This window comes from Ornithodoros turicata, chromosome 1 (genome assembly GCF_037126465.1).
Source record: "Ornithodoros turicata isolate Travis chromosome 1, ASM3712646v1, whole genome shotgun sequence".
In the NCBI taxonomy this organism is placed as follows: Eukaryota; Metazoa; Arthropoda; class Arachnida; order Ixodida; family Argasidae; genus Ornithodoros; species Ornithodoros turicata.
In genome coordinates, this window is record NC_088201.1 from 190714117 (window position 1) to 190732874 (window position 18758).

Below are 18758 nucleotides of genomic sequence, written 5' to 3' on the forward strand. Positions count from 1 at the left end.
CTCGTGAACAGAACACTGATAGTCTTTTCTGAGGAGAACTTGAATCCGTTCTGGTCTGCCCATTTAACCAGTCTGTTTATTGATGATGATGATGATGATGATTAGGATTTTCATGGCGCATCGACAACTATGGCCATAATGCGCCAAATGCTGGTGAGTGCATAAAACTGAGTTAAATATATACTGATGTAATTAAACAAAGACTATGTTTGTAAATAAAACAAGCTGTGGCAGTCTAAAATGGACAAGTTAAAACCTCAAAGCTTTTTGAGAATATTAATGTCTTCTAAAAACTGCAACACTTTTTGGAAAGGCACAGCTGGTTCGTCACCGATTAACAGGGTCGGGTGGAAAGGCAGGCAATACTTATAAAATTGTTGAAAGTGTTTCTTGCGTTGCTCCTCAAAAAAAGGACATGTACAGAGAATGTGTAAAATGGTCAGCTGGACACCACACTGCACACATATAGGAGGGTCCTCACGTCGAAGTAAGAAGCCATGTGTCAAGTACGTGTGTCCAATTCTCAGTCGGGAGGCTAATGTATCTTGTAAACGGTTTGATGGACTTGACCCGGGACTTCTCACATAGGGTTTTATCACGTGCAACTTGTTATCCTTTTGTGTGGTCCAAAATTCCTGCCACTTTTGAGTGATCGCCCTCCTCAGCAGGGGTCTCAAATCCTGATGAGGAAAGGCAGTAGGGGTGATCTCACCCGAGGCCGCGGCCTCTGCAGCAGCCCGGTCAGCTTTTTCATTCCCCTGTATGCCTACATGGCTGGGCACCCAACAAAGGGTCAGGCGATAACCCCTGTTGAGAGCTGTGTTGGCAAGATATCGCGCTTGCTGGACAAGAGTGTTTTTTGTTCGTTGCAGTCCACAAATAGCATACAGAGCGCTGAGCGAATCTGTGTAGACTACCGATGATTTAATTCCATTTTCAAGGATGAAGCGCAATGCTAGCATCAGGCCAATGATCTCAGCGCTGAAAATTGAAAATTTCTGTTGTAAGCGGCTAGCCCTTGTGACGTTCTCCGTTACCATAGCGCACGATACACCGGCTTCACTCTTTGATCCATCTGTATAGAAGGCAGTATGGTCGCCGAAGCTTTCCCTCAAAGTCTCAAACTCCTGCTTCAAAACTACAGTGTTTGTGTTTCTCTTGTTGTACCTTGTTAAGGAAACGTTTGACGGTATAACTAGCTGCCAAGGTGGTATTCTTTCATTACATTTTGAAAGTGAAGAATAATCGAGTGTAAAACTGTACAATTCAGCATTTTGCCGTGTTCGCAAGCTAAATGGGCGAATTACTCTTGGCTTGTTCAAGAACATTTGCTCAAAACGAGTCTCCGTAACACATGAGAGTGCAGCGTGCTCTGTGTAGCTAGAAATTTTTATTGCATAGAGGATTCCAAGGTAGGCCCGTCGTCTCTCGAGAGACCACTCATTGCATTGCACATAGAGACTTTGCACAGGCGATGTTCGGAATGCTCCCAGGATTAATCGCAAGGCGTGGTGGTGAACAGGATCTATGCATTTCAGAGCAGATTGTCGGGCTGACCCGTACACTATGCACCCATAGTCAAGTTTAGCCCTGACAACGCAGTTGTAGATGCGGTGCAGCGTTTCACGGTCTGCACCCCAGGATCTGTGGGCGATAATCTTAAGAAGGTTCAATGCCCTCACACATCTAGTTTTCAAGTCCTTGATGTGGGGAACAAATGTAAGCTTTTTGTCAAAGATGACACCAAGGAATTTGTGTTCGCTCTTCACAACAAGTTCTTGACGGTTCATTCTAAGCGAGGGATCGGGGAACATCCCTCTGACTCTCGAAAATGGGACACAGACAGTTTTTTCAGCTGAGAATTTGAAGCCGTTCTCATTTGCCCATTTTACGAGATTATTGATGGTGATTTGAAGTTGTCTTTCACATCTCGATATGCTAGCAGAAGAGCATGAAATTTGAACATCATCCACATATAGCGAATATGTAACCGAAGGGGGAATGACATTTGCAATGGAATTCATTTTAAGAATAAACAGAGTGACACTGAGCACAGATCCCTGCGGGACGCCATTTTCTTGTACAAATGGGCGTGACAGTGTTGTGCCAAGTTTGACCTTGAAGGTGCGTCCCCGAAGGAAGTCAGTGATACATTGCAACAGTTTACCACGTATTCCAACAGAGTACAAATCCCGAAGGATACCATACCGCCAAGTGGTATCGTAAGCCTTCCGCAGATCGAAGAAAACTGACATGCAGTGCTGCCTTCTTACAAAGGCTTCTCTGATGGATGTTTCCAATCGAATAAGATGGTCAACAGTGGAACACCCCGCTCTGAACCCACACTGGTATTTGTCTAATAACCCATTTTGTTCGAGGTAGTGTACCAGACGATGGTTGACAATTCGCTCAAACGTTTTTCCTAAGCAACTTGTGAGGGCTACAGGTCTGTAATTGGATGGGTTTGAGGGATCTTTGCCTTGTTTCAGCAATGGGATAACTGTAGCCATCTTCCATGATGATGGCATCTGCCCCTTGTCCCAGATCTTATTGAAGAGTTTGAGCAGACCTTGTTTTGATCCTTCTGACAGGTGCATAAGCATGGAATATGTGATACGGTCTAATCCAGGAGCACTGATTTTTACTGAAGACAGTGCTCGCAGGAGTTCCACCATTGTAAGAGGCTGGTTATACGAATGTCTCTCCCCACCTTTGACTGGAAAAACGTGTCTTTCGGATTGTTGCTTGACGAGCAGAAAGTTCTTGCTGTACTGAGAACTACTTGATACATCATGAAAATGTTGACCAAGCACGTCAGCCTGCTCACCCAAGTTACTACATGGAACACCATTGACCTCAAGCAGAGGAACTGAAAAGCCATTGTAGTCTCCTTTAATCTTTCGAAGCCTATCCCATACTATTTTGGATGGAGTTCTTTGTGTCAAAGAGGAAACAAAGCTACACCAGGACGATCGCTTCGCCTGCTTTCTGGTCCATTTGGCCTTTGCACGTGCCTTCTTAAATGAAAGAAGGTTTGCTGGTGTTGGGTATCGACGAAAGATGCCCCATGCACGGTTTTGTTCCTTGCGTGTTTCCTTGCATTCATGAGTCCACCAAGGCTTGGGGTGTTTGGGAAGACATCCAGATGTTTGTGGAATGGCTCGCTCAGCAGCACCTATAATTATTTGGGTGACAAGATTATTTGATTCCTCGATCGACATTATCTCAAAAGACAAGGGCGCCAAATTGGCTTCTTCTCTGAACACATTCCAGTCTGCCTCCGACAGTTTCCACCGTGGTGGTCGTGTCATGAGACTGTTTGTAGGGCCTCGGAAATGTAAGACTACAGGGAAGTGATCACTCCCCCGAGGATTCTGTTCGACTGTCCAGTCAAGAAACTGGAAAATGGATGGGCTGCATAGCGAAATGTCTATGCAAGAAAAATTTTGTGTTGAAGAGTTCACATAAGTAGGTAGCCCAGTATTCAGAAGACAGAGTGACCCCGAAAGGAGGGCCCTCTCCAACATTTTCCCCCGTGCATCTAGTTTTGAACATCCCCACAAAGGATTGTGGGCATTGAAGTCGCCTAAAATCATAAACGGCTGGGGAAGTTGATTGCATAAGTCTTCGAAATCTCTTTGCTCTATTACCACTGATGGGGGCAGGTACATTGAACATACCGTGAGAGTCCTGTCGAGGCACACTTCGACTGCTACTGCCTCCAAGTCTGTAACGAGTGGAAAGTGTTTTGCAGGTATGCACTGTGGAAGGACTACAGCCACACCACCGGATGCACGTGCGCTGTCTGTCCGGTCCTTGCTGAAAATATTATGTCTGCGGAAAGGATTTAAGTGTTTTTCGTGTAGGTATGTTTCTTGTAGGCAGAAACAGACAGCTCTGTACTTTTCAAAAAGATCGTGTACATCATCAATGTTACTGTAGAGGCCTCGACAGTTCCACTGAAGGAATACCTGTCCCATAATTAGAATGGAAATTGGAAAGAGCAGAGGGACTCTGTACATTGTGTGTTAAGGGGGTGTGACCCTTGGCGGGGGGGGGCTCTGTTTATCCTTTGACTTGCCTCTACCTCGACCTCCATGTTTTTCTCTTTGCTCCTTCCCTTGGGAAGGAGCTCTCTGGTCCAGTGTACTTGGAAGACTTGACGATGATTTCTGCGACATGCAGTCATCATCGTCAAGCTCCATTGAGTGTGTGGCAGTCTGGGATGAGCTCCCAGTGAGCCCATCCCAGACTGAAACCGTGCCATCAACCTCCGTAGAGATTGTGGCGGGAGCCGGCGGAGGCGAACTCTCCGCAGACATTTCTTGTGTATGGGGAGTGTGGAGTGGAGGCCCACAAGTTTGGGTCTCCACGGATACTCTGAGTGGTGCCACTCCCCTACGCACCACCTCAGAAAACGTTCCTTTCTTTTGAAAGTCCAGCTGTGCTTTTGCTGCCTTGTACGTCAGTTTTTGTTCGGTCCTGATTCTAAGTATATCTTTTTCGTCTTTCCAGCGTGGGCATGACCTCGAATATGCCGGATGGCTGCCTTGACAATTGACACAGTGAAATTCTTTGCTACATGACTCCGGCGTGTGGTCATTACCGGCACACTTTGGGCAAGCTTGTTGTCCGCGACACATCTGGGAGCTGTGGCCGAAACGTTGACATTTAAAGCATCGTCTGGGGTTTGGAATGAATGGTCGTACACGACAGTTAATGTAGCCAGCTTTGATCTCTGACGGGAGTGTGTGTAGCTGAAAAGAGAGTATTACGTGCTTTGTTTGGACTTCCTTACCATCCCTTCTCATTACAATGCGCTTTGCACATACAACCCCTTGATCCTTCAATCCTTCCTCGATCTCTGCTTCCGAACAAGAAAGGAGTTCATCCTCGGATATCACACCTTTCACTATGTTTAAGGTGCGGTGTGTTGTGACCGTAACTTTGATGTCACCAACCTGTTTCACTCCTTGGAGTGCGGTACTCTGTTGTTTTGTGTGGACTTCAACCTGAAGATCCCCAGTGTTTAGCTTTTTAGCATTGTAAGACTTGCCTAGAAGTTTCTCTAGTTCCTTTGCTACTAGAAATGGTGATACTTTCGCAAGAGGTTTGGATTCATTGTCCGATTTTATCACAAGTACTTTGGGGAACCAGGGTTCCGGGTTTAAACTTACGACATCAAGTCTAACTCTATCGGTGCGACCCCTTTTCAAGGGTCGATCTTGATTTTTTGTGCTGGCTGAATCCATAAAGATATGTATGTAATTCAGTGCAGTGGGGTGCCGCCCACCACCGAGCCCAACCAGGGGAACGTACGGTCTGCACGTTAACACTTCCCCTGCACTATACCCTAGTGCAGCTTCTGGAGAGTGAAAGACTGCCCAAGGTTGACCCTTGCCGCCAAAGAAGGTGAAAAGAGGAAAAGGAGAGAAAGAAGGAGACCAAGGAAGAGAAAGTAATGAAAATGGAGATGGCGACTAGCTGAATAATCCTGGCCGGGTCTTCCAGGACCACCCGACTATGGGAAGCAGGGGCCAAAGCGGTGTGTTGCTTTCCCGGAGGGGCCCAGAAGGGTCCTAAACAACCTCCGGGTCCACTCAACCGCCAGGATCCCCCTTTCCCCAGACACGGGAAAGCCACGCACAGCTATACGTGGGGGTCTCCCTCCTGCGGCGACCCAACCGTTGGTGCAGGAGGGGGCTACTGCGGCTGCTGCCGGGCGATGGGGGCGCCAAGTTCCCGACGCCGGGAGTCTGTTTATTGCCAGTTGTAGTTGCCTCTCACAAGTTGCCAAATTTGCAGAGGAGTATGAAATTTGAATGTCATCAACGTACAACGAATACGATATAGACGGAGGAATTGCAGTGGCTATGGAGTTCATTTTCACAATGAATAATGTCACACTGAGCACGGAGCCCTGAGGATCTCCATTCTCCTGAAGAAATGGTTGTGATAGAGTGCTGCCCAGTTGGACCCTGAAAGTTCGATCTTGGAGAAAGTTAATGATACAGCGTAAAAGCCGGCCTCGTATCCCTAAAAGGTATAGATCCTGAATGATCCCATACCTCCAAGCGGTATCATATGCCTTTTCTAAATCGAAGAATACAGAGGCACAGTGACTCCGCCTGACAAACGCTTCTCGGATTGTGGTCTCCAAACGAACAAGATGGTCTGTCGTTGAACGTGCAGCTCGGAATCCACATTGGTACTTATCAAGACAGTTATTGCATTCAAGATAATACACTAGTCGGTTGTTCACCATTCTTTCGAATGTTTTTCCCAAACAGCTGGTGAGGGCAATGGGCCTGTAGCTGGTGGGATTTGACGCTTCTTTGCCAGGTTTGAGAAGTGGAATTACAGTTGCTACCTTCCATGCTGTTGGCATCTGCACCTTATCCCAGACTTTGTTGAAGAAGTCTAGAAGACACCCTTTGGATTCCTCTGATAAGTGGGTGATCATGGAATAGGTGACCCTGTCTGGACCAGGAGCACTGACCTTCACTGAGGACATTGCTCGCTGGAGCTCTACCATAGTGAACGGCTGGTTGTATGAATAATTTTCACCACCCACAGTTGAAATAACTTGCTTTTCTGCACGGTTCTTTACAGACAGGAACGTTTTGCTGTAATGTGCAGAACTGGAAACATTATGGAAATGTTCACCTAGGAGGTCCGCCTGTTCGTCTAAACTCTAACATGGAACACCATTGACTTGAAGGAGGGGAATGGAAAAACTCTGGTAGTCTCCTTTAATTTTCCGAAGCCTATCCCATACTTTCTTTGATGGGGTTCCATGTGTTAAGAGGCCATACCAGTCGGGGAGCAACTCCGATTCACGATTTTCCCGATTCTAGATGGCGCCACGCTCGCCGTGCCTTATCACGCCGTGTGCCTCCGACTCACGAAATAATCCCCATTGTGCATGGTTGACCTCGCGAGTTTAAGGCGGCCCGCGCCCTCTGCGCTGTTTGTCGAGTGGTAAAGTGTCGGACTTTGCCACGAAAGGTCCGCAGTTCGATTCGAGACATTCATGTCTTTTTGCTTGTCTCCTATTGCTACATGAGTACTTTATTTTTATTTTTTGTTCTTATATATTCATGCTACAATTATTGTTTTCACACTACCGCCTGTACTGACTGATTATGGAATTTTTAGTTGCTCTTCGTATTGTTTTACTAGTGCATAATGCCGACGTACAAGTGTGATCGGATAGTACGGATGCCGGTATCTCGGAGGCTCTCAATTGGATCTACCAGCGGCTGTAAATTAGCCTATAAACATTGCCTACACACAGCGCTTACAATGCCAGCCTGGAAAATCCGCTCGAAACGGTATTTCATTTTTTTTTCTGCACTCGCTTACATAATAATAATAATAATTTTACTCAAGAAAGCAAACTACAAATATAATAAAACAGGCCCGTCTAAGCGGAAAAGCTTGTGGCACTGGGCCTGAAACAGTCAGCGGCATACAGTTTGACAGTACATGAACATATAAAGGTACTACATCCTATGATAAAGTTGCCGCAGCGCTTTTTTTAGTTTGTACTTCGATTCCAAAGAAAAACTGTCGAAGGGGAGCTCATTAAAGATACGAGGTACATAGCATTGCCTGCGACAAAGTCCATATTTTGTGTGTGAGAAATGCACAACAGGGCAGCATTCGCTAACCGGGGTCCTATATGAGGGGTCCCAAAAATGTTTTTACAACATGCAATGTGCATTGATTCTGTACATCTGTACAACATGCAATGTACCTTGATTCTGTATTCATGCAAAAATGACATTTTGATATGTATATTTCTGGTAAGTAAGCATTATCAAATATCTGAATTCATTTACAAGGCGTTTGTGCAAAAGAATTTTCAAAATTTCCGTCGTAGAACAGACTTCTTATTATTACCCGAAAACTTCAGTAACATATTTGAAAGGCTCCTTTCCTCCATGTTCTCCCTTCTTTTTCTTTCACCTTATACCCGCTCAGAAAAATGATGTCAGTCGACAACTCCAGTGACAGGGGACTCCCTTTCTTCTGGTGTACGAGTTTGCAAAACAAAGGAGGTGAAGTACAAAGGAGGTGAAGGGCGATAAAGGCTTGGGGTCGACACACGGAAACTAACCAACAAAGATATGGGAAGGTCGAGCGGCAAGGCCTTGCAGCGGGAGTCGCGATATTCCCAACACAGTCTTTCTTTTTTTTTTTTTTTTTCCTGAACGCCAAGAGGAACGATTCGACAAAAAATAAAAGGACACATTGTAGAAAAATAATAACTATGGTCACCTGACAACATAACAGGTTCTTGTTTGAGTGTGGCAAAAAAGTACAGTTCGGCCTCCTTATTGTGTGGGACAGGATAATATATGCCTTCTTTTCTTTTTTTAGAATAATTTCTGAAGCGTAAATTTTTACTCCAGATTTCGTTGTGTTGGATGCTGAGGTCTCAGTTAGCTCAATCTAAACTTGAAAACGTGAAATTCGGTCGTGGAAAAGCTGAAGAACTGGACACCATGTGAGCCAAATTTATGCGTATTTTAGGAAATTTACTATTCTTGAAGGGCAACACAGATGCAATTACAAAATTGGGGTTTCCAGAGATGAATATGAGCGCTAGTTGCCAAATGAAGGAATGATCACGGAGAAGTCGTTTCATATAATCAAAGCTCGCCCGAGATGCCAGATTTTCATCCCCGGAAAAAATGTCCCCAGGAAGAACCGTCCCCAGAGAAAAATGCCCCCGGAGAAATCGTCTACGCAAGAACGAAAGCCGTTTGATCGAACCCGGGACATTTGGTTGAAAGTCATTTGATCGAACACCGTTTGATCGAAACGGCAGCGGTCGTTTGATTGAGTTTTTTATTGCTTCGGGGACATTTTGTCCGGGGACGTTTTGTCCGGATCCCGTGTCCTACAGCTACGCGGGATACTTCCGCATTGTTCTATTCAATTCAATTCAATTTTATTTAATTGTATTTCCTTTCGGGTGGGAGAGAGTAAAAAGCCAGAAGGCTATACTGTTCGTGAATGACGTGACAGCATCTTTTTGGCATACTTTCCAGGGCTGGCGTTGCACATTGTCTTGTGAACAGCACGATGGTACTGTCTAGAATTGAAAGACACGACAGCACCTGATGCCCGCATGCCGAACGATCCCCTCTGGGAGAAGTTTACCCGTTTCCCGCCAGAAAATTTTGCAACGAGAGAATTGAAATGCTCCGCTGCATTGTTGTTCACATCAAGTATCAAACTGCTACCATTGTTAGCCAGACGAGACATTGCCACAAGGATTTCATTGAAGAGACCACATTTCCTCAGATCAGGGACATGGTTGACTTCTCCTTCCTTAGGACCACTACAAAAGTAACTCGCACACTTGGTGTGGTCACCAAAAACATGCAATGGACCATTCCTGATATCTGCCACCAGGTTCTGAATCCTCTGGTGCTCAGTGAGATGATTCTGCTCCTTGTGAAACTGGATGGCCCTAGCAACACCAACCCTAAGTCGTACAGAATTGTCTAGAACTAGCTTCTTCAACACCTGAGGAACTGACGTTGTCCTCTTTGCCAATGCAATATCTCGAAGACGACTAACGTAGTTTCGGAGAAGGTGGTTGCGACACTCTACCTTACAAACAACCTGATGCTGGTACGGTGCAGCTTCAAGAATTGCCTTGTATGTGCTGGAGTCACCATCAGCAATGAGCCGGGTGTACTTTAGACCGTGCAGCTCCATACTGCGCCTGAAACCTTCAACAACGATGTCCTTCTCCATGCTAGTAGAGCTGCTGTCCCAGTTCTTGTAGCACAGATGCTCCTTCGGGCTCTCTCCTGGCTTGGAACTTGCACAGACAGTGCAAAATTTGTTCCGGACACCCAGGAAGAGCACTTTCTTCGTGCGGTAACCTACAATTACAGCCTGCAAATGAAAAAATAAAAGAAAGGGTTGGCATTCACATGACTGAAGATAGCCTCTTGATGTTATGTGTGCATTTTTCAAGTTACATGAATACATTCGATTCGATTAGCGCTTTGAAATGGGAATTTGAGACTACATACCATTCTAATCACAATTTGGACTAACCGCATATTTGCTTCCTCCCGTATTTGCATATTAGCTCGAATATCTGCACAGCCTAACAATTGATGCACACAGGTAAATGGTGTGCACGGAATTGAATTTCAGGGATGGTTCGATCTCGCGATCTGCACTTTCTTTGTCTGTTGAAGACGATTTCGTCTAGGGAAGCAGGGCAAAACGCGCGGGGCGCCTGCACCACACGTGCCACTCACTTCTCTTGTGCACGCAAATAAGTGCAATGACAAAACGAACTGCTTGCTTTTTATGCGTTACGGACGTCGGAGAGAGACCTTCGAAAGGCATATTGACGAATGTGTTTCTTGCAGGGGTGGCATTTCCTGCGTACGCCAGACGTCACAACACGAACAGACTACGTACAAGAAGTAGACTAAGACTACACACTAAGAAAAAAGGGTGTGAAAAGCATTTATCATATATCCAAATTGCTACAAAGAGGCGTACGCCCTCCTCGCTCGACGAATCAGAAGCTGATGATGATGATGATTGGAGTTTTAATGGCGCATTAACTACATAGGTCATAATGCGCCAACACTGTGATTAAAATAAGACTAGCAAGAAGTAGGTGCAGTACTTAAAAAAGAAGAGAAGTAACATCTAAAATACAAAACTAAAACTACACAAGACTTACAATTCCAGTGTCTCTTAGAAAATTAAAAATTCTACTGAAGGGGATAATAGCCTCATCGCCAAGCAAGAGCGCTGGATGAAGAGGCAAAAAATGCGTATAAAACTCTGTGAAATGATGCTGACGATGGATTTCGTGGTGTGGGCAGGTGATAAGAATGTGGATGACAGAGAGGAGTTCGCCACAGTGCTCACACAGTGGCGGCTCTTCTCCACAGAGTAAAAATTTGTGCGTGAGGAAGGTGTGGCCAATCCGCAACCTTGTTCTCAGAACACTCAAGAGACGATTTTCCTGCCGGTCTCCGTAACTTTGGATGTGTTGCTTAACTAAGTGTAGTTTGTTGTGTGTCTGAGTGTTCCAGAAACTCTGCCATGTTGAATACAGTGATTTCCTAAGTGCTGACCTAATATCATGCATCGGTATCTCAAAAGAACTGATGTCTTTTGAAGCTGCAGCAGCAGCAGCGCGGTCAGCAACCTCATTGCCTTGTATGCCTGTGTGGCTAGGCACCCAGCATAAAATAACTGAAAGTCCCCTCTTTTGTGCCGCACTCACTAAGGACTGTGCACGCTGAATCAGAAAATTCTTTGGTTTGCGTGTGCTGCAAATAGCATTAACAGAACTTAAAGAATCTGTATATATAACTGAAGACTTGATACAGCCTTGAAGAATGTGCGTAAGTGCAAGGATGATCGCATAAATTTCTGCAGTAAAGATAGATGCTATATTGTTTAGACGATGTGACCTCACACATGTGCCAGAAGTCATGGCACAGGTCACACCTGCACTAGACTTTGATCCGTCAGTGTAAATTTCTGTGTGAGTCCCAAAACTTTCCCTCACGTGTTCAAATTCTTGCTGTAGTACATGTGTAGAGGTGTTGTGTTTGCTGTATTTAGTCAAAGTTGTATCATACCTTGGAGGTGGTTCCCAAGGTGGGACCATCTTACCATATTCTGCAACTTGACAATTATAGGAAGGAAAATTGTGATCCTCAATATCCTGTTCAATTCTCATTGAAAGAGGAGGGACTACTGAAGGCCTGTTAATAAACAGCTGTTTGAAACGTGTTCTTTTAACACAAGTCAGTGCAGGATGTTGTGCATAACTCCTTATTCTTAGAGCATAGGACACCACAAGATAAAACCGTCTTCTAGTCAAGGAATATTCATGTGATTCCACATACAGACTTTCGACTGGCGACGTTCGGAATGCACCAAGGATAAGCCTGAGCCCTTGGTGATGAACAGGATCTAGAGCTTTCAATACAGATTGGCGGGCTGAGCCGTAGACGATAGACCCATAATCTATCTTAGAGCGAATGCAGGCACTATATACACGGCGGAGTGTCTCCTCGTCTGCACCCCAAGATCTGTGAGAGAGGATTTTCAGTAGATTCAGTGACTTCACACATTTTGCCTTCAGGTTTTGAATATGGGGGTTGAAAGTGAGCTTTGAATCGAACGTAATGCCAAGAAATTTGCATTCTGATTTCACAAGAATATCCTGTTCATTAAGGTGCAGCGAAGGAGACGGAAACACTCCTCTGATTCTCGAGAAATGAACGCAGATTGTTTTTTCCGGAGAGAATTTAAACCCATTATGTGAGGACCATTTTGCCATTTTATTTATACAGAGTTGCATCTGTCGTTCACATCTGGGTAAGCTCGCTGAACAACAAGATATCTGGATGTCATCCACATACAAGGAAAAAGATATAGAGGGTGGGATGACACTGGCTATAGAGTTGATTTTGATAAGGAATAACGTGACGCTCAGAACAGAGCCCTGCGGGACACCATTCTCCTGCACGAACAAACGGGATAGCATAGTTCCCAGCTGAACTCTGAATGTTCTGTGTTGTAGGAAATCAGCAATGCATTTAAAGAGACGACCCCGTATACCGAACGAATGGAGATCCTGTAGGATGCCGTATCTCCACGCAGTGTCGTATGCTTTCTCCAAGTCAAAGAAAACTGACAAGCAGTGTTGCCTCCTGACAAAAGCTTCACGGATGGTTGTTTCTAGACGAACGAGGTGGTCCATGGTGGAGCACCCCATTCGAAACCCACTCTGAAATTCTGATAGGCACTTATTCATTTCAAGAAAATAAACCAGTCGGTTATTCACCATTCGCTCGAAGGTTTTTCCTATGCAGCTTGTCAGCGCGATGGGACGATAACTGGCAGGACAAGAGGCTTCCTTTCCGGGTTTCAGGACGGGGATTATGGTGGCAATTTTCCATGCAGAAGGTAGTGTCCCCTGTACCCAAACGAGGTTGAAGAACCGAAGTAAACATTTTTTTGATATGTCAGACAAGTTCTGTAGCATTGAGTATGCAACACGGTCTGGGCCAGGAGCAGTCGCTTTTGCTGACAACAAGGAACGTGACAATTCTACCATGGTGAAAGCCTGGTTATATCCCAAACAGTCTCCGCCATTTACTGCAATCTTCTGTTTTTCGGACCTTTGTTTAATTTTTAGAAATTCACAGCTATAATGGGAGGAACTTGAAATGCTTTGGAAGTGTTCCCCAAGTGCATTAGCCTGTTCTTCTAAATTTTCGCATACATGACCGTTAACTTCTAAAAGAGGGACTGAATGACTGATATGCTCTCCTCTGATTTTACGAAGTCTGTCCCATACGATTTTGGATGGGGTATTACAAGATAGAGAAGATACAAAAGTTTGCCAAGAGGACCGTTTAGCCTGTTTTCGTGTCCACCTGGCCTTCGCTCTTGCCTTTTTGAAAAGTAAAAGATTATCTGAGGTGGGGTATCTCCGAAATGTACCCCATGCACGATTTTGAAGTTTGCGAGTTTCCTCGCATTCATTATTCCACCAGGGTTTAGGTCGCTTTGGGAGGCGACCAGATGTCTGGGGAATGGATACTGTTGCTGCATCAAGTATGACGTTGCTGATAAGACAATTAGCTTCTTCTATTGTTACACTATCAATAGGAATTAAAGATAGGTCACTTCTTTCTGAAAACTGCCTCCAGTCGGCCAGTTGGAGTTTCCATCTAGGAGGGCGTGTTGTCAGAGTGTTCACTGGCGCAAGATATTTTAACACCACTGGGAAGTGATCACTCCCAAGCGGATTTTGTTTTACAGTCCATTCTATCTCCTGAAACAAGGATGGACTGCAAAAAGACAGGTCTAAGGTTGAGAGAGACTGACTTGAAGAATGTATGTATGTAGGTGCCCCTGTGTTTAAAAGGCAGGTGGATGTTGATAACAAGAAATTCTCTAACATTTTCCCTCGAGTGTCAGTTCTCGTACTGCCCCAAAGTGGATTGTGAGCATTAAAGTCACCCAGAAGTATAAAAGGACTTGGAAGTTGGCTGCACACATTTTCTAAGTCTCTTTGCGTAATTGTGCCTGATGGTGGCAAATAGATTGAGCAGATGGTGACAATCCTGTCTAGACACATCTGCACGGCTACAGCTTCCAAGTCTGTAACTAGGTGTACTGCTTTTGTTGGGAGAGATCCTCGTGTGACGATCGCAACACCACCAGATGCTCGGGTGGCGTCAGTTCGATCTCTTCGAAAGATATTGTGTCTTCGCAGTGGATTTTGTGTTTGTGTATTCAGATATGTTTCTTGAAGACAAAAGCATGATGTGTTATACTTCTCGAAAAGATCGTTGATGTCATCTAGATTAGAGAGTAACCCTCGGCAATTCCATTGGAGGATCGTGTGTTGCATAATGATTGCAGTAAGAAGAAAGACGCCTGTCAAGAACTTTTGCCGACTAGGAAGAGCTTCCATTACCTATTTTTTGTTGGAGGTGTGACCCGCGGCCTTGTGGTTTTCTTTCGTGCAGCCGCAAGCTCCTTGTCAGATATGTCAGGGAGTGACCCGCTCCCCGACAGACTAGATCTATTCTTTTTGGGGGCTTGGGAGCTCGTGCTCGCAAAGGAGCGCTCAGAGCTCGTCTCGTCCTCGCAATCCATGGATGTCACCTCCGTGGACTGTGAGGACAGGAGTGGCGCCGGTGTTAGCGACGCCACAGGAATTTCGGGAGTTGGAGGTGGATCTGCACCTCCTTGGATCTGACTTGCGTTGGTCTGGGTGAATATTGACTGCTCGGTCTGTGTGTACTGTGTGACTAGTTTTACTTTCTGTTTTACAGCTGTGGCAAAAGATTTCTCGAAAAAGATGGGGGCTACTTTTTTCCTGGCTTCTGGGTAAGTGAGGTTATGCGTGACTTTAACATGTAGGACTTCCTTTTCATATTTCCATTTTGCACAGGATCTCGAGTAGGATGGGTGGTTAGAAGAGCAGTTGACACAACAGTCTGGCCCTTTGCATTCTTTTGTTTCGTGGTCGGCCTTCCCACACCGTGCGCAACAGGCGGAGCCACGGCATGAGTCGGCAGCATGACCGAATCTGTTACAACGGAAGCAGCGCAACGGATTTGGGATGTATGGGCGAACTTCTGCTGACAGGTATCCTACTTTTAACTTTTGAGGCAGAGTCGGGCGATCAAAGGTAAGGATAATATTGCGGGTTGTAATGTACTCATTGTTCTTTCTTATTTTTATTTTTCGTACATCTATGACGTCCTGGTCTTTCAGGTTTAGAAGAATTTCCTCAACGGGGACGTCGATGAGTTCTGATACGGCAATGACGCCTCGACTGGTGTTCAGTGTCTTGTGCAAGGAAGCTGATATCCCTTTTCCCAACATTTCATGTGTGTTCAGAATGGTCTCACAGTCTGTTTCAGATGTGCACTTTATTAACAAGTCGCCTGATCGCATGCGCTTTATCTCAGGTATATGCTTAGACAGAGATGCCACCGCCTTCTCAATGAAGAACGGCGACATCTTACCCAACGGGACTACTTTTTCTTTGTCATTTACAGTCGCTGAAAGAACGATGTACTTTGCTGTAAAGTTCGTAGGCATTGCTTTGAATACTTCGGTCCGGGGACGTTTGCCGCCCCCGATCGTAGAGGAGGAAGAATTTTTAACCATGTACGGTTTTAAGAAATGGACGCTCCTACAAGTCGCTCACGTTTCACGTCCATACGCGTGAGAAGGTCCCGGAGTTTTAAGGAAAACCCATCGGCCGGGGCTTGACCAAGACCCCGACCGCCACCGTTCAAGGCTTCTACCCTTCGCCTTTCATCCCCTCGGCACGGTACGGATAACACCTTAGGACTGGGGGCTGGGGTCCGTGGTGGCGCCACTCACCAAACACCAGCCGAAGCCGGTGCCCCCTGCGGGGCGAATCAGAAGCGGTAACTCTATCTTTCGTATAGGTAGCAGGTAGAACTTTGCAACATTTTAGGCACAACATATGCCACAACTATTACCACATAAAAGGTGTAGCTGCTGCACCTTTTTTCTACGAGTGTAGTAGACTAAATAAAACCCGTACACAACACATGTACTACAACTTGAGTTCGTATACAGACAAGTACTATGTAAATGACGTGTACTTACCAAACCAGAAAGTGCGTCGTACTTGTTCTTGTATGAACGTTTGCACCAAGCACCATCGGCGACGACCGTAATCACAGGACAACCCTCTGCATCAACGTCACCAGCTGCCCTAGCTAAACGAACTTCCTCAAGACCTGCTTTTCTCATTTCTTCCCAAGCGGTTTTGTCGATTGCCTTCGCAACGCTCTTCTGATACGCACTGTACGTGTCACTAGCCATACAGGGTATATCGAGAGCACCAACAAACTCAGAAAGACCAGAGAAACCAGAACCTATGGATACAATTCCGTTTACAGCTGCCGAATTCACGTCTAGGCGCTGTTGGACAAGCTCTCCAGGTGATTTCTCCGTCGAGACAACATCTTCCCTGAGACACAACTTACACTTCAACCTGAAAAAACTACAGAGACCTCGCCGTTGTTCCGATATGACGTACATATCACCCAGGCCACAACCAAATGGACTATGTACAGACAAAGCTTGCAAAGATGAAAAGAAATGCTCAATCTCGACAATACGTCGCCCGTCAAGTACGAAGTTATCAGTTTTATCGCCAACATCAACAGGAGGGGCCGGATCAGAAACAACAGCTGGAAACGTCATATCGTCAGCATCAATGGATGGAGTCTGACTAGATAAGAGATCCGAACTCGTCGAAGCGGAACACGCGCTAGTATCAGGAGGATTATCACTCAAACATGCAACATTACATAATTCATTTGAACCTTCAACAGATGACTTTCCAGACCGTCGAACACGAATACCTATGCGACCCAAATCCGCCATGAACCTCTTCGTCCGCTTATGCTTCCCGTACACAAATCCTCGAGGCATCGCAGCGAGACCAAACGCACAACCAAACTCGAAAGTAGGTTGCAAAGTGAGCATCCACACTCCCACACCATTCGTAACAGCCACAACTACGGTGCGCGTGCGCGCTGCATGGTCGGCGGATGGATACGGTCAAAATGTTCCGCGCGGTTTTGCTGTCGCGTCACCAGATGGCAACACAGAATGACGCCGTTCACGGGGCTTTGAGTGGGCGATTTTGCGTACTCACGTTTCATGCTTTTTTATAAAAACTATAAGTGGTAGACATATAAATTTGATGTCTATCGATTCCTGAAATAATTCCAGAGAGAGAAACGGAAAAGTTTTTTTCGAAATGGCTATAGAAGTTTAATAAAACCTTTTCAAAGAGGGAGGAGAAAAATTGTGTATTTTTTTCGCATTCGTGACGTCGCCGTAAAATACATACGACATATACGAGAAATCCTGTACCGCAATTCTCTTCATCTCGTCTTCCTCTTTATGATGAAAGCACCCGCGTCAAAATCTGCGCGGCGGTTACCGAGAGAAAGCATAAAAACTGTTCCATAGGAAATACATTGGGACGGAGAGCTGGTATGCCCTCTTAAAGAAGAAACAAAGTTGTGCCAAGAAGACCTTTTTGCTTGCTTTCGTGTCCACCTTGCTTTGGCACGTGCTTTTTTGAAGGCAAGAAGATTCTGTGATGTGGGGTATCTACGAAAGGTACCCCAGGCACGATTCTGTTCCTTTCTAGTCTTTGCGCAATCGTCAGTCCACCAAGGTTTCGGACGCTTGGGGAGCCGACCCAATGTCTGTGGAATAGATTGTTTGGCGGCATCTATGATTCTGCTTGTAACTAAAGTGTTTGCCTCTTCGACTGACATGTGTTGGAAAGAAGAGGACTGGAGTTTGACTTCCCTTTGGAATAAGCTCCAGTCAGCCTGAGCTAGTTTCCACCGGGGTGGTCGTGTTGTGAGTGTATTTGTAGCACCACACAATTTCACGATAACAGGAAAATGGTCACTCCCTCGTGGATTTTGTTCAACTGCCCAGTCTAAACTGCTAAACAATGAGGGACTGCACAGCGAGATATCTAGAGAAGAAAAGCTTTGTGTCGCTGCATTAACGTAAGTAGCTTGTCCCGTGTTGAGCAAGCAAATTGACCTTGACATCAAAACGCTTTCCAGCATTTTCCCTCTGACGTCTAACCTTCTGCTGCCCCACAGGGGGCTGTGAGCATTCAGGTCCCCAAGAATAAGGAAAGGTTGAGGCAGCTGGTCACAAAGATGCTCAAAGTCCCTTTGGTGGATTACTACTGAAGGGGGCAGGTACAATGAACACACTGTAATGACCCTGTCGAGGCATATTTGTGCAGCTACAGCCTCAAGGTCTGTAACAAGTGGAACAGAATTGGAAGGAATGGACTGCGGAGTAATCAGAGCCACACCCCCAGATGAACGTGAGGTGTCCGTACGATCCTTTCGAAAAACATTATATCTTCGAAATGGGTTTATACTCTGTTTGTTCAGGTATGTCTCTTGCAAACAGAAACAGACAGCTTTGTACTTTTCAAGAAGGTCATGTATGTCATCTATGTTGGTGAAGAGACCTCGACAGTTCCATTGCAGAAGGACCTGTCCCATGAAAAGGATTGTGGTTAAGAAAAACAAAGAGACTTTGACCATTATGTGCATTTAAGGAGGCAGCACCCTTGGTGGGGGCTGTTTTTGCTGGTCCGTGGGTCTGTTGCCTCTGCCTCTACCACTCGATCT

The 18758-nt window shown here is 45.5% G+C and overlaps 1 protein-coding gene across 1 annotated transcript; it reads right to left on the reverse strand.

The window, feature by feature from the left end:
- Positions 1–14496: 14496 nt before the first annotated feature.
- LOC135392524 (uncharacterized) lies at positions 14497–15555 on the reverse strand. Its single transcript, XM_064623235.1, has one exon. It carries the CDS (start codon positions 15553–15555, stop codon positions 14497–14499), a length of 1059 nt encoding a protein of 352 aa, XP_064479305.1.
- Positions 15556–18758: the final 3203 nt, after the last annotated feature.

Bases quoted from the DNA above. Each gene is read 5' to 3' on its own strand.
- LOC135392524 (XM_064623235.1), bottom strand. From the start codon at position 15,555: ATGTCGCCGTTCTTCATTGAGAAGGCGGTGGCATCTCTGTCTAAGCAT.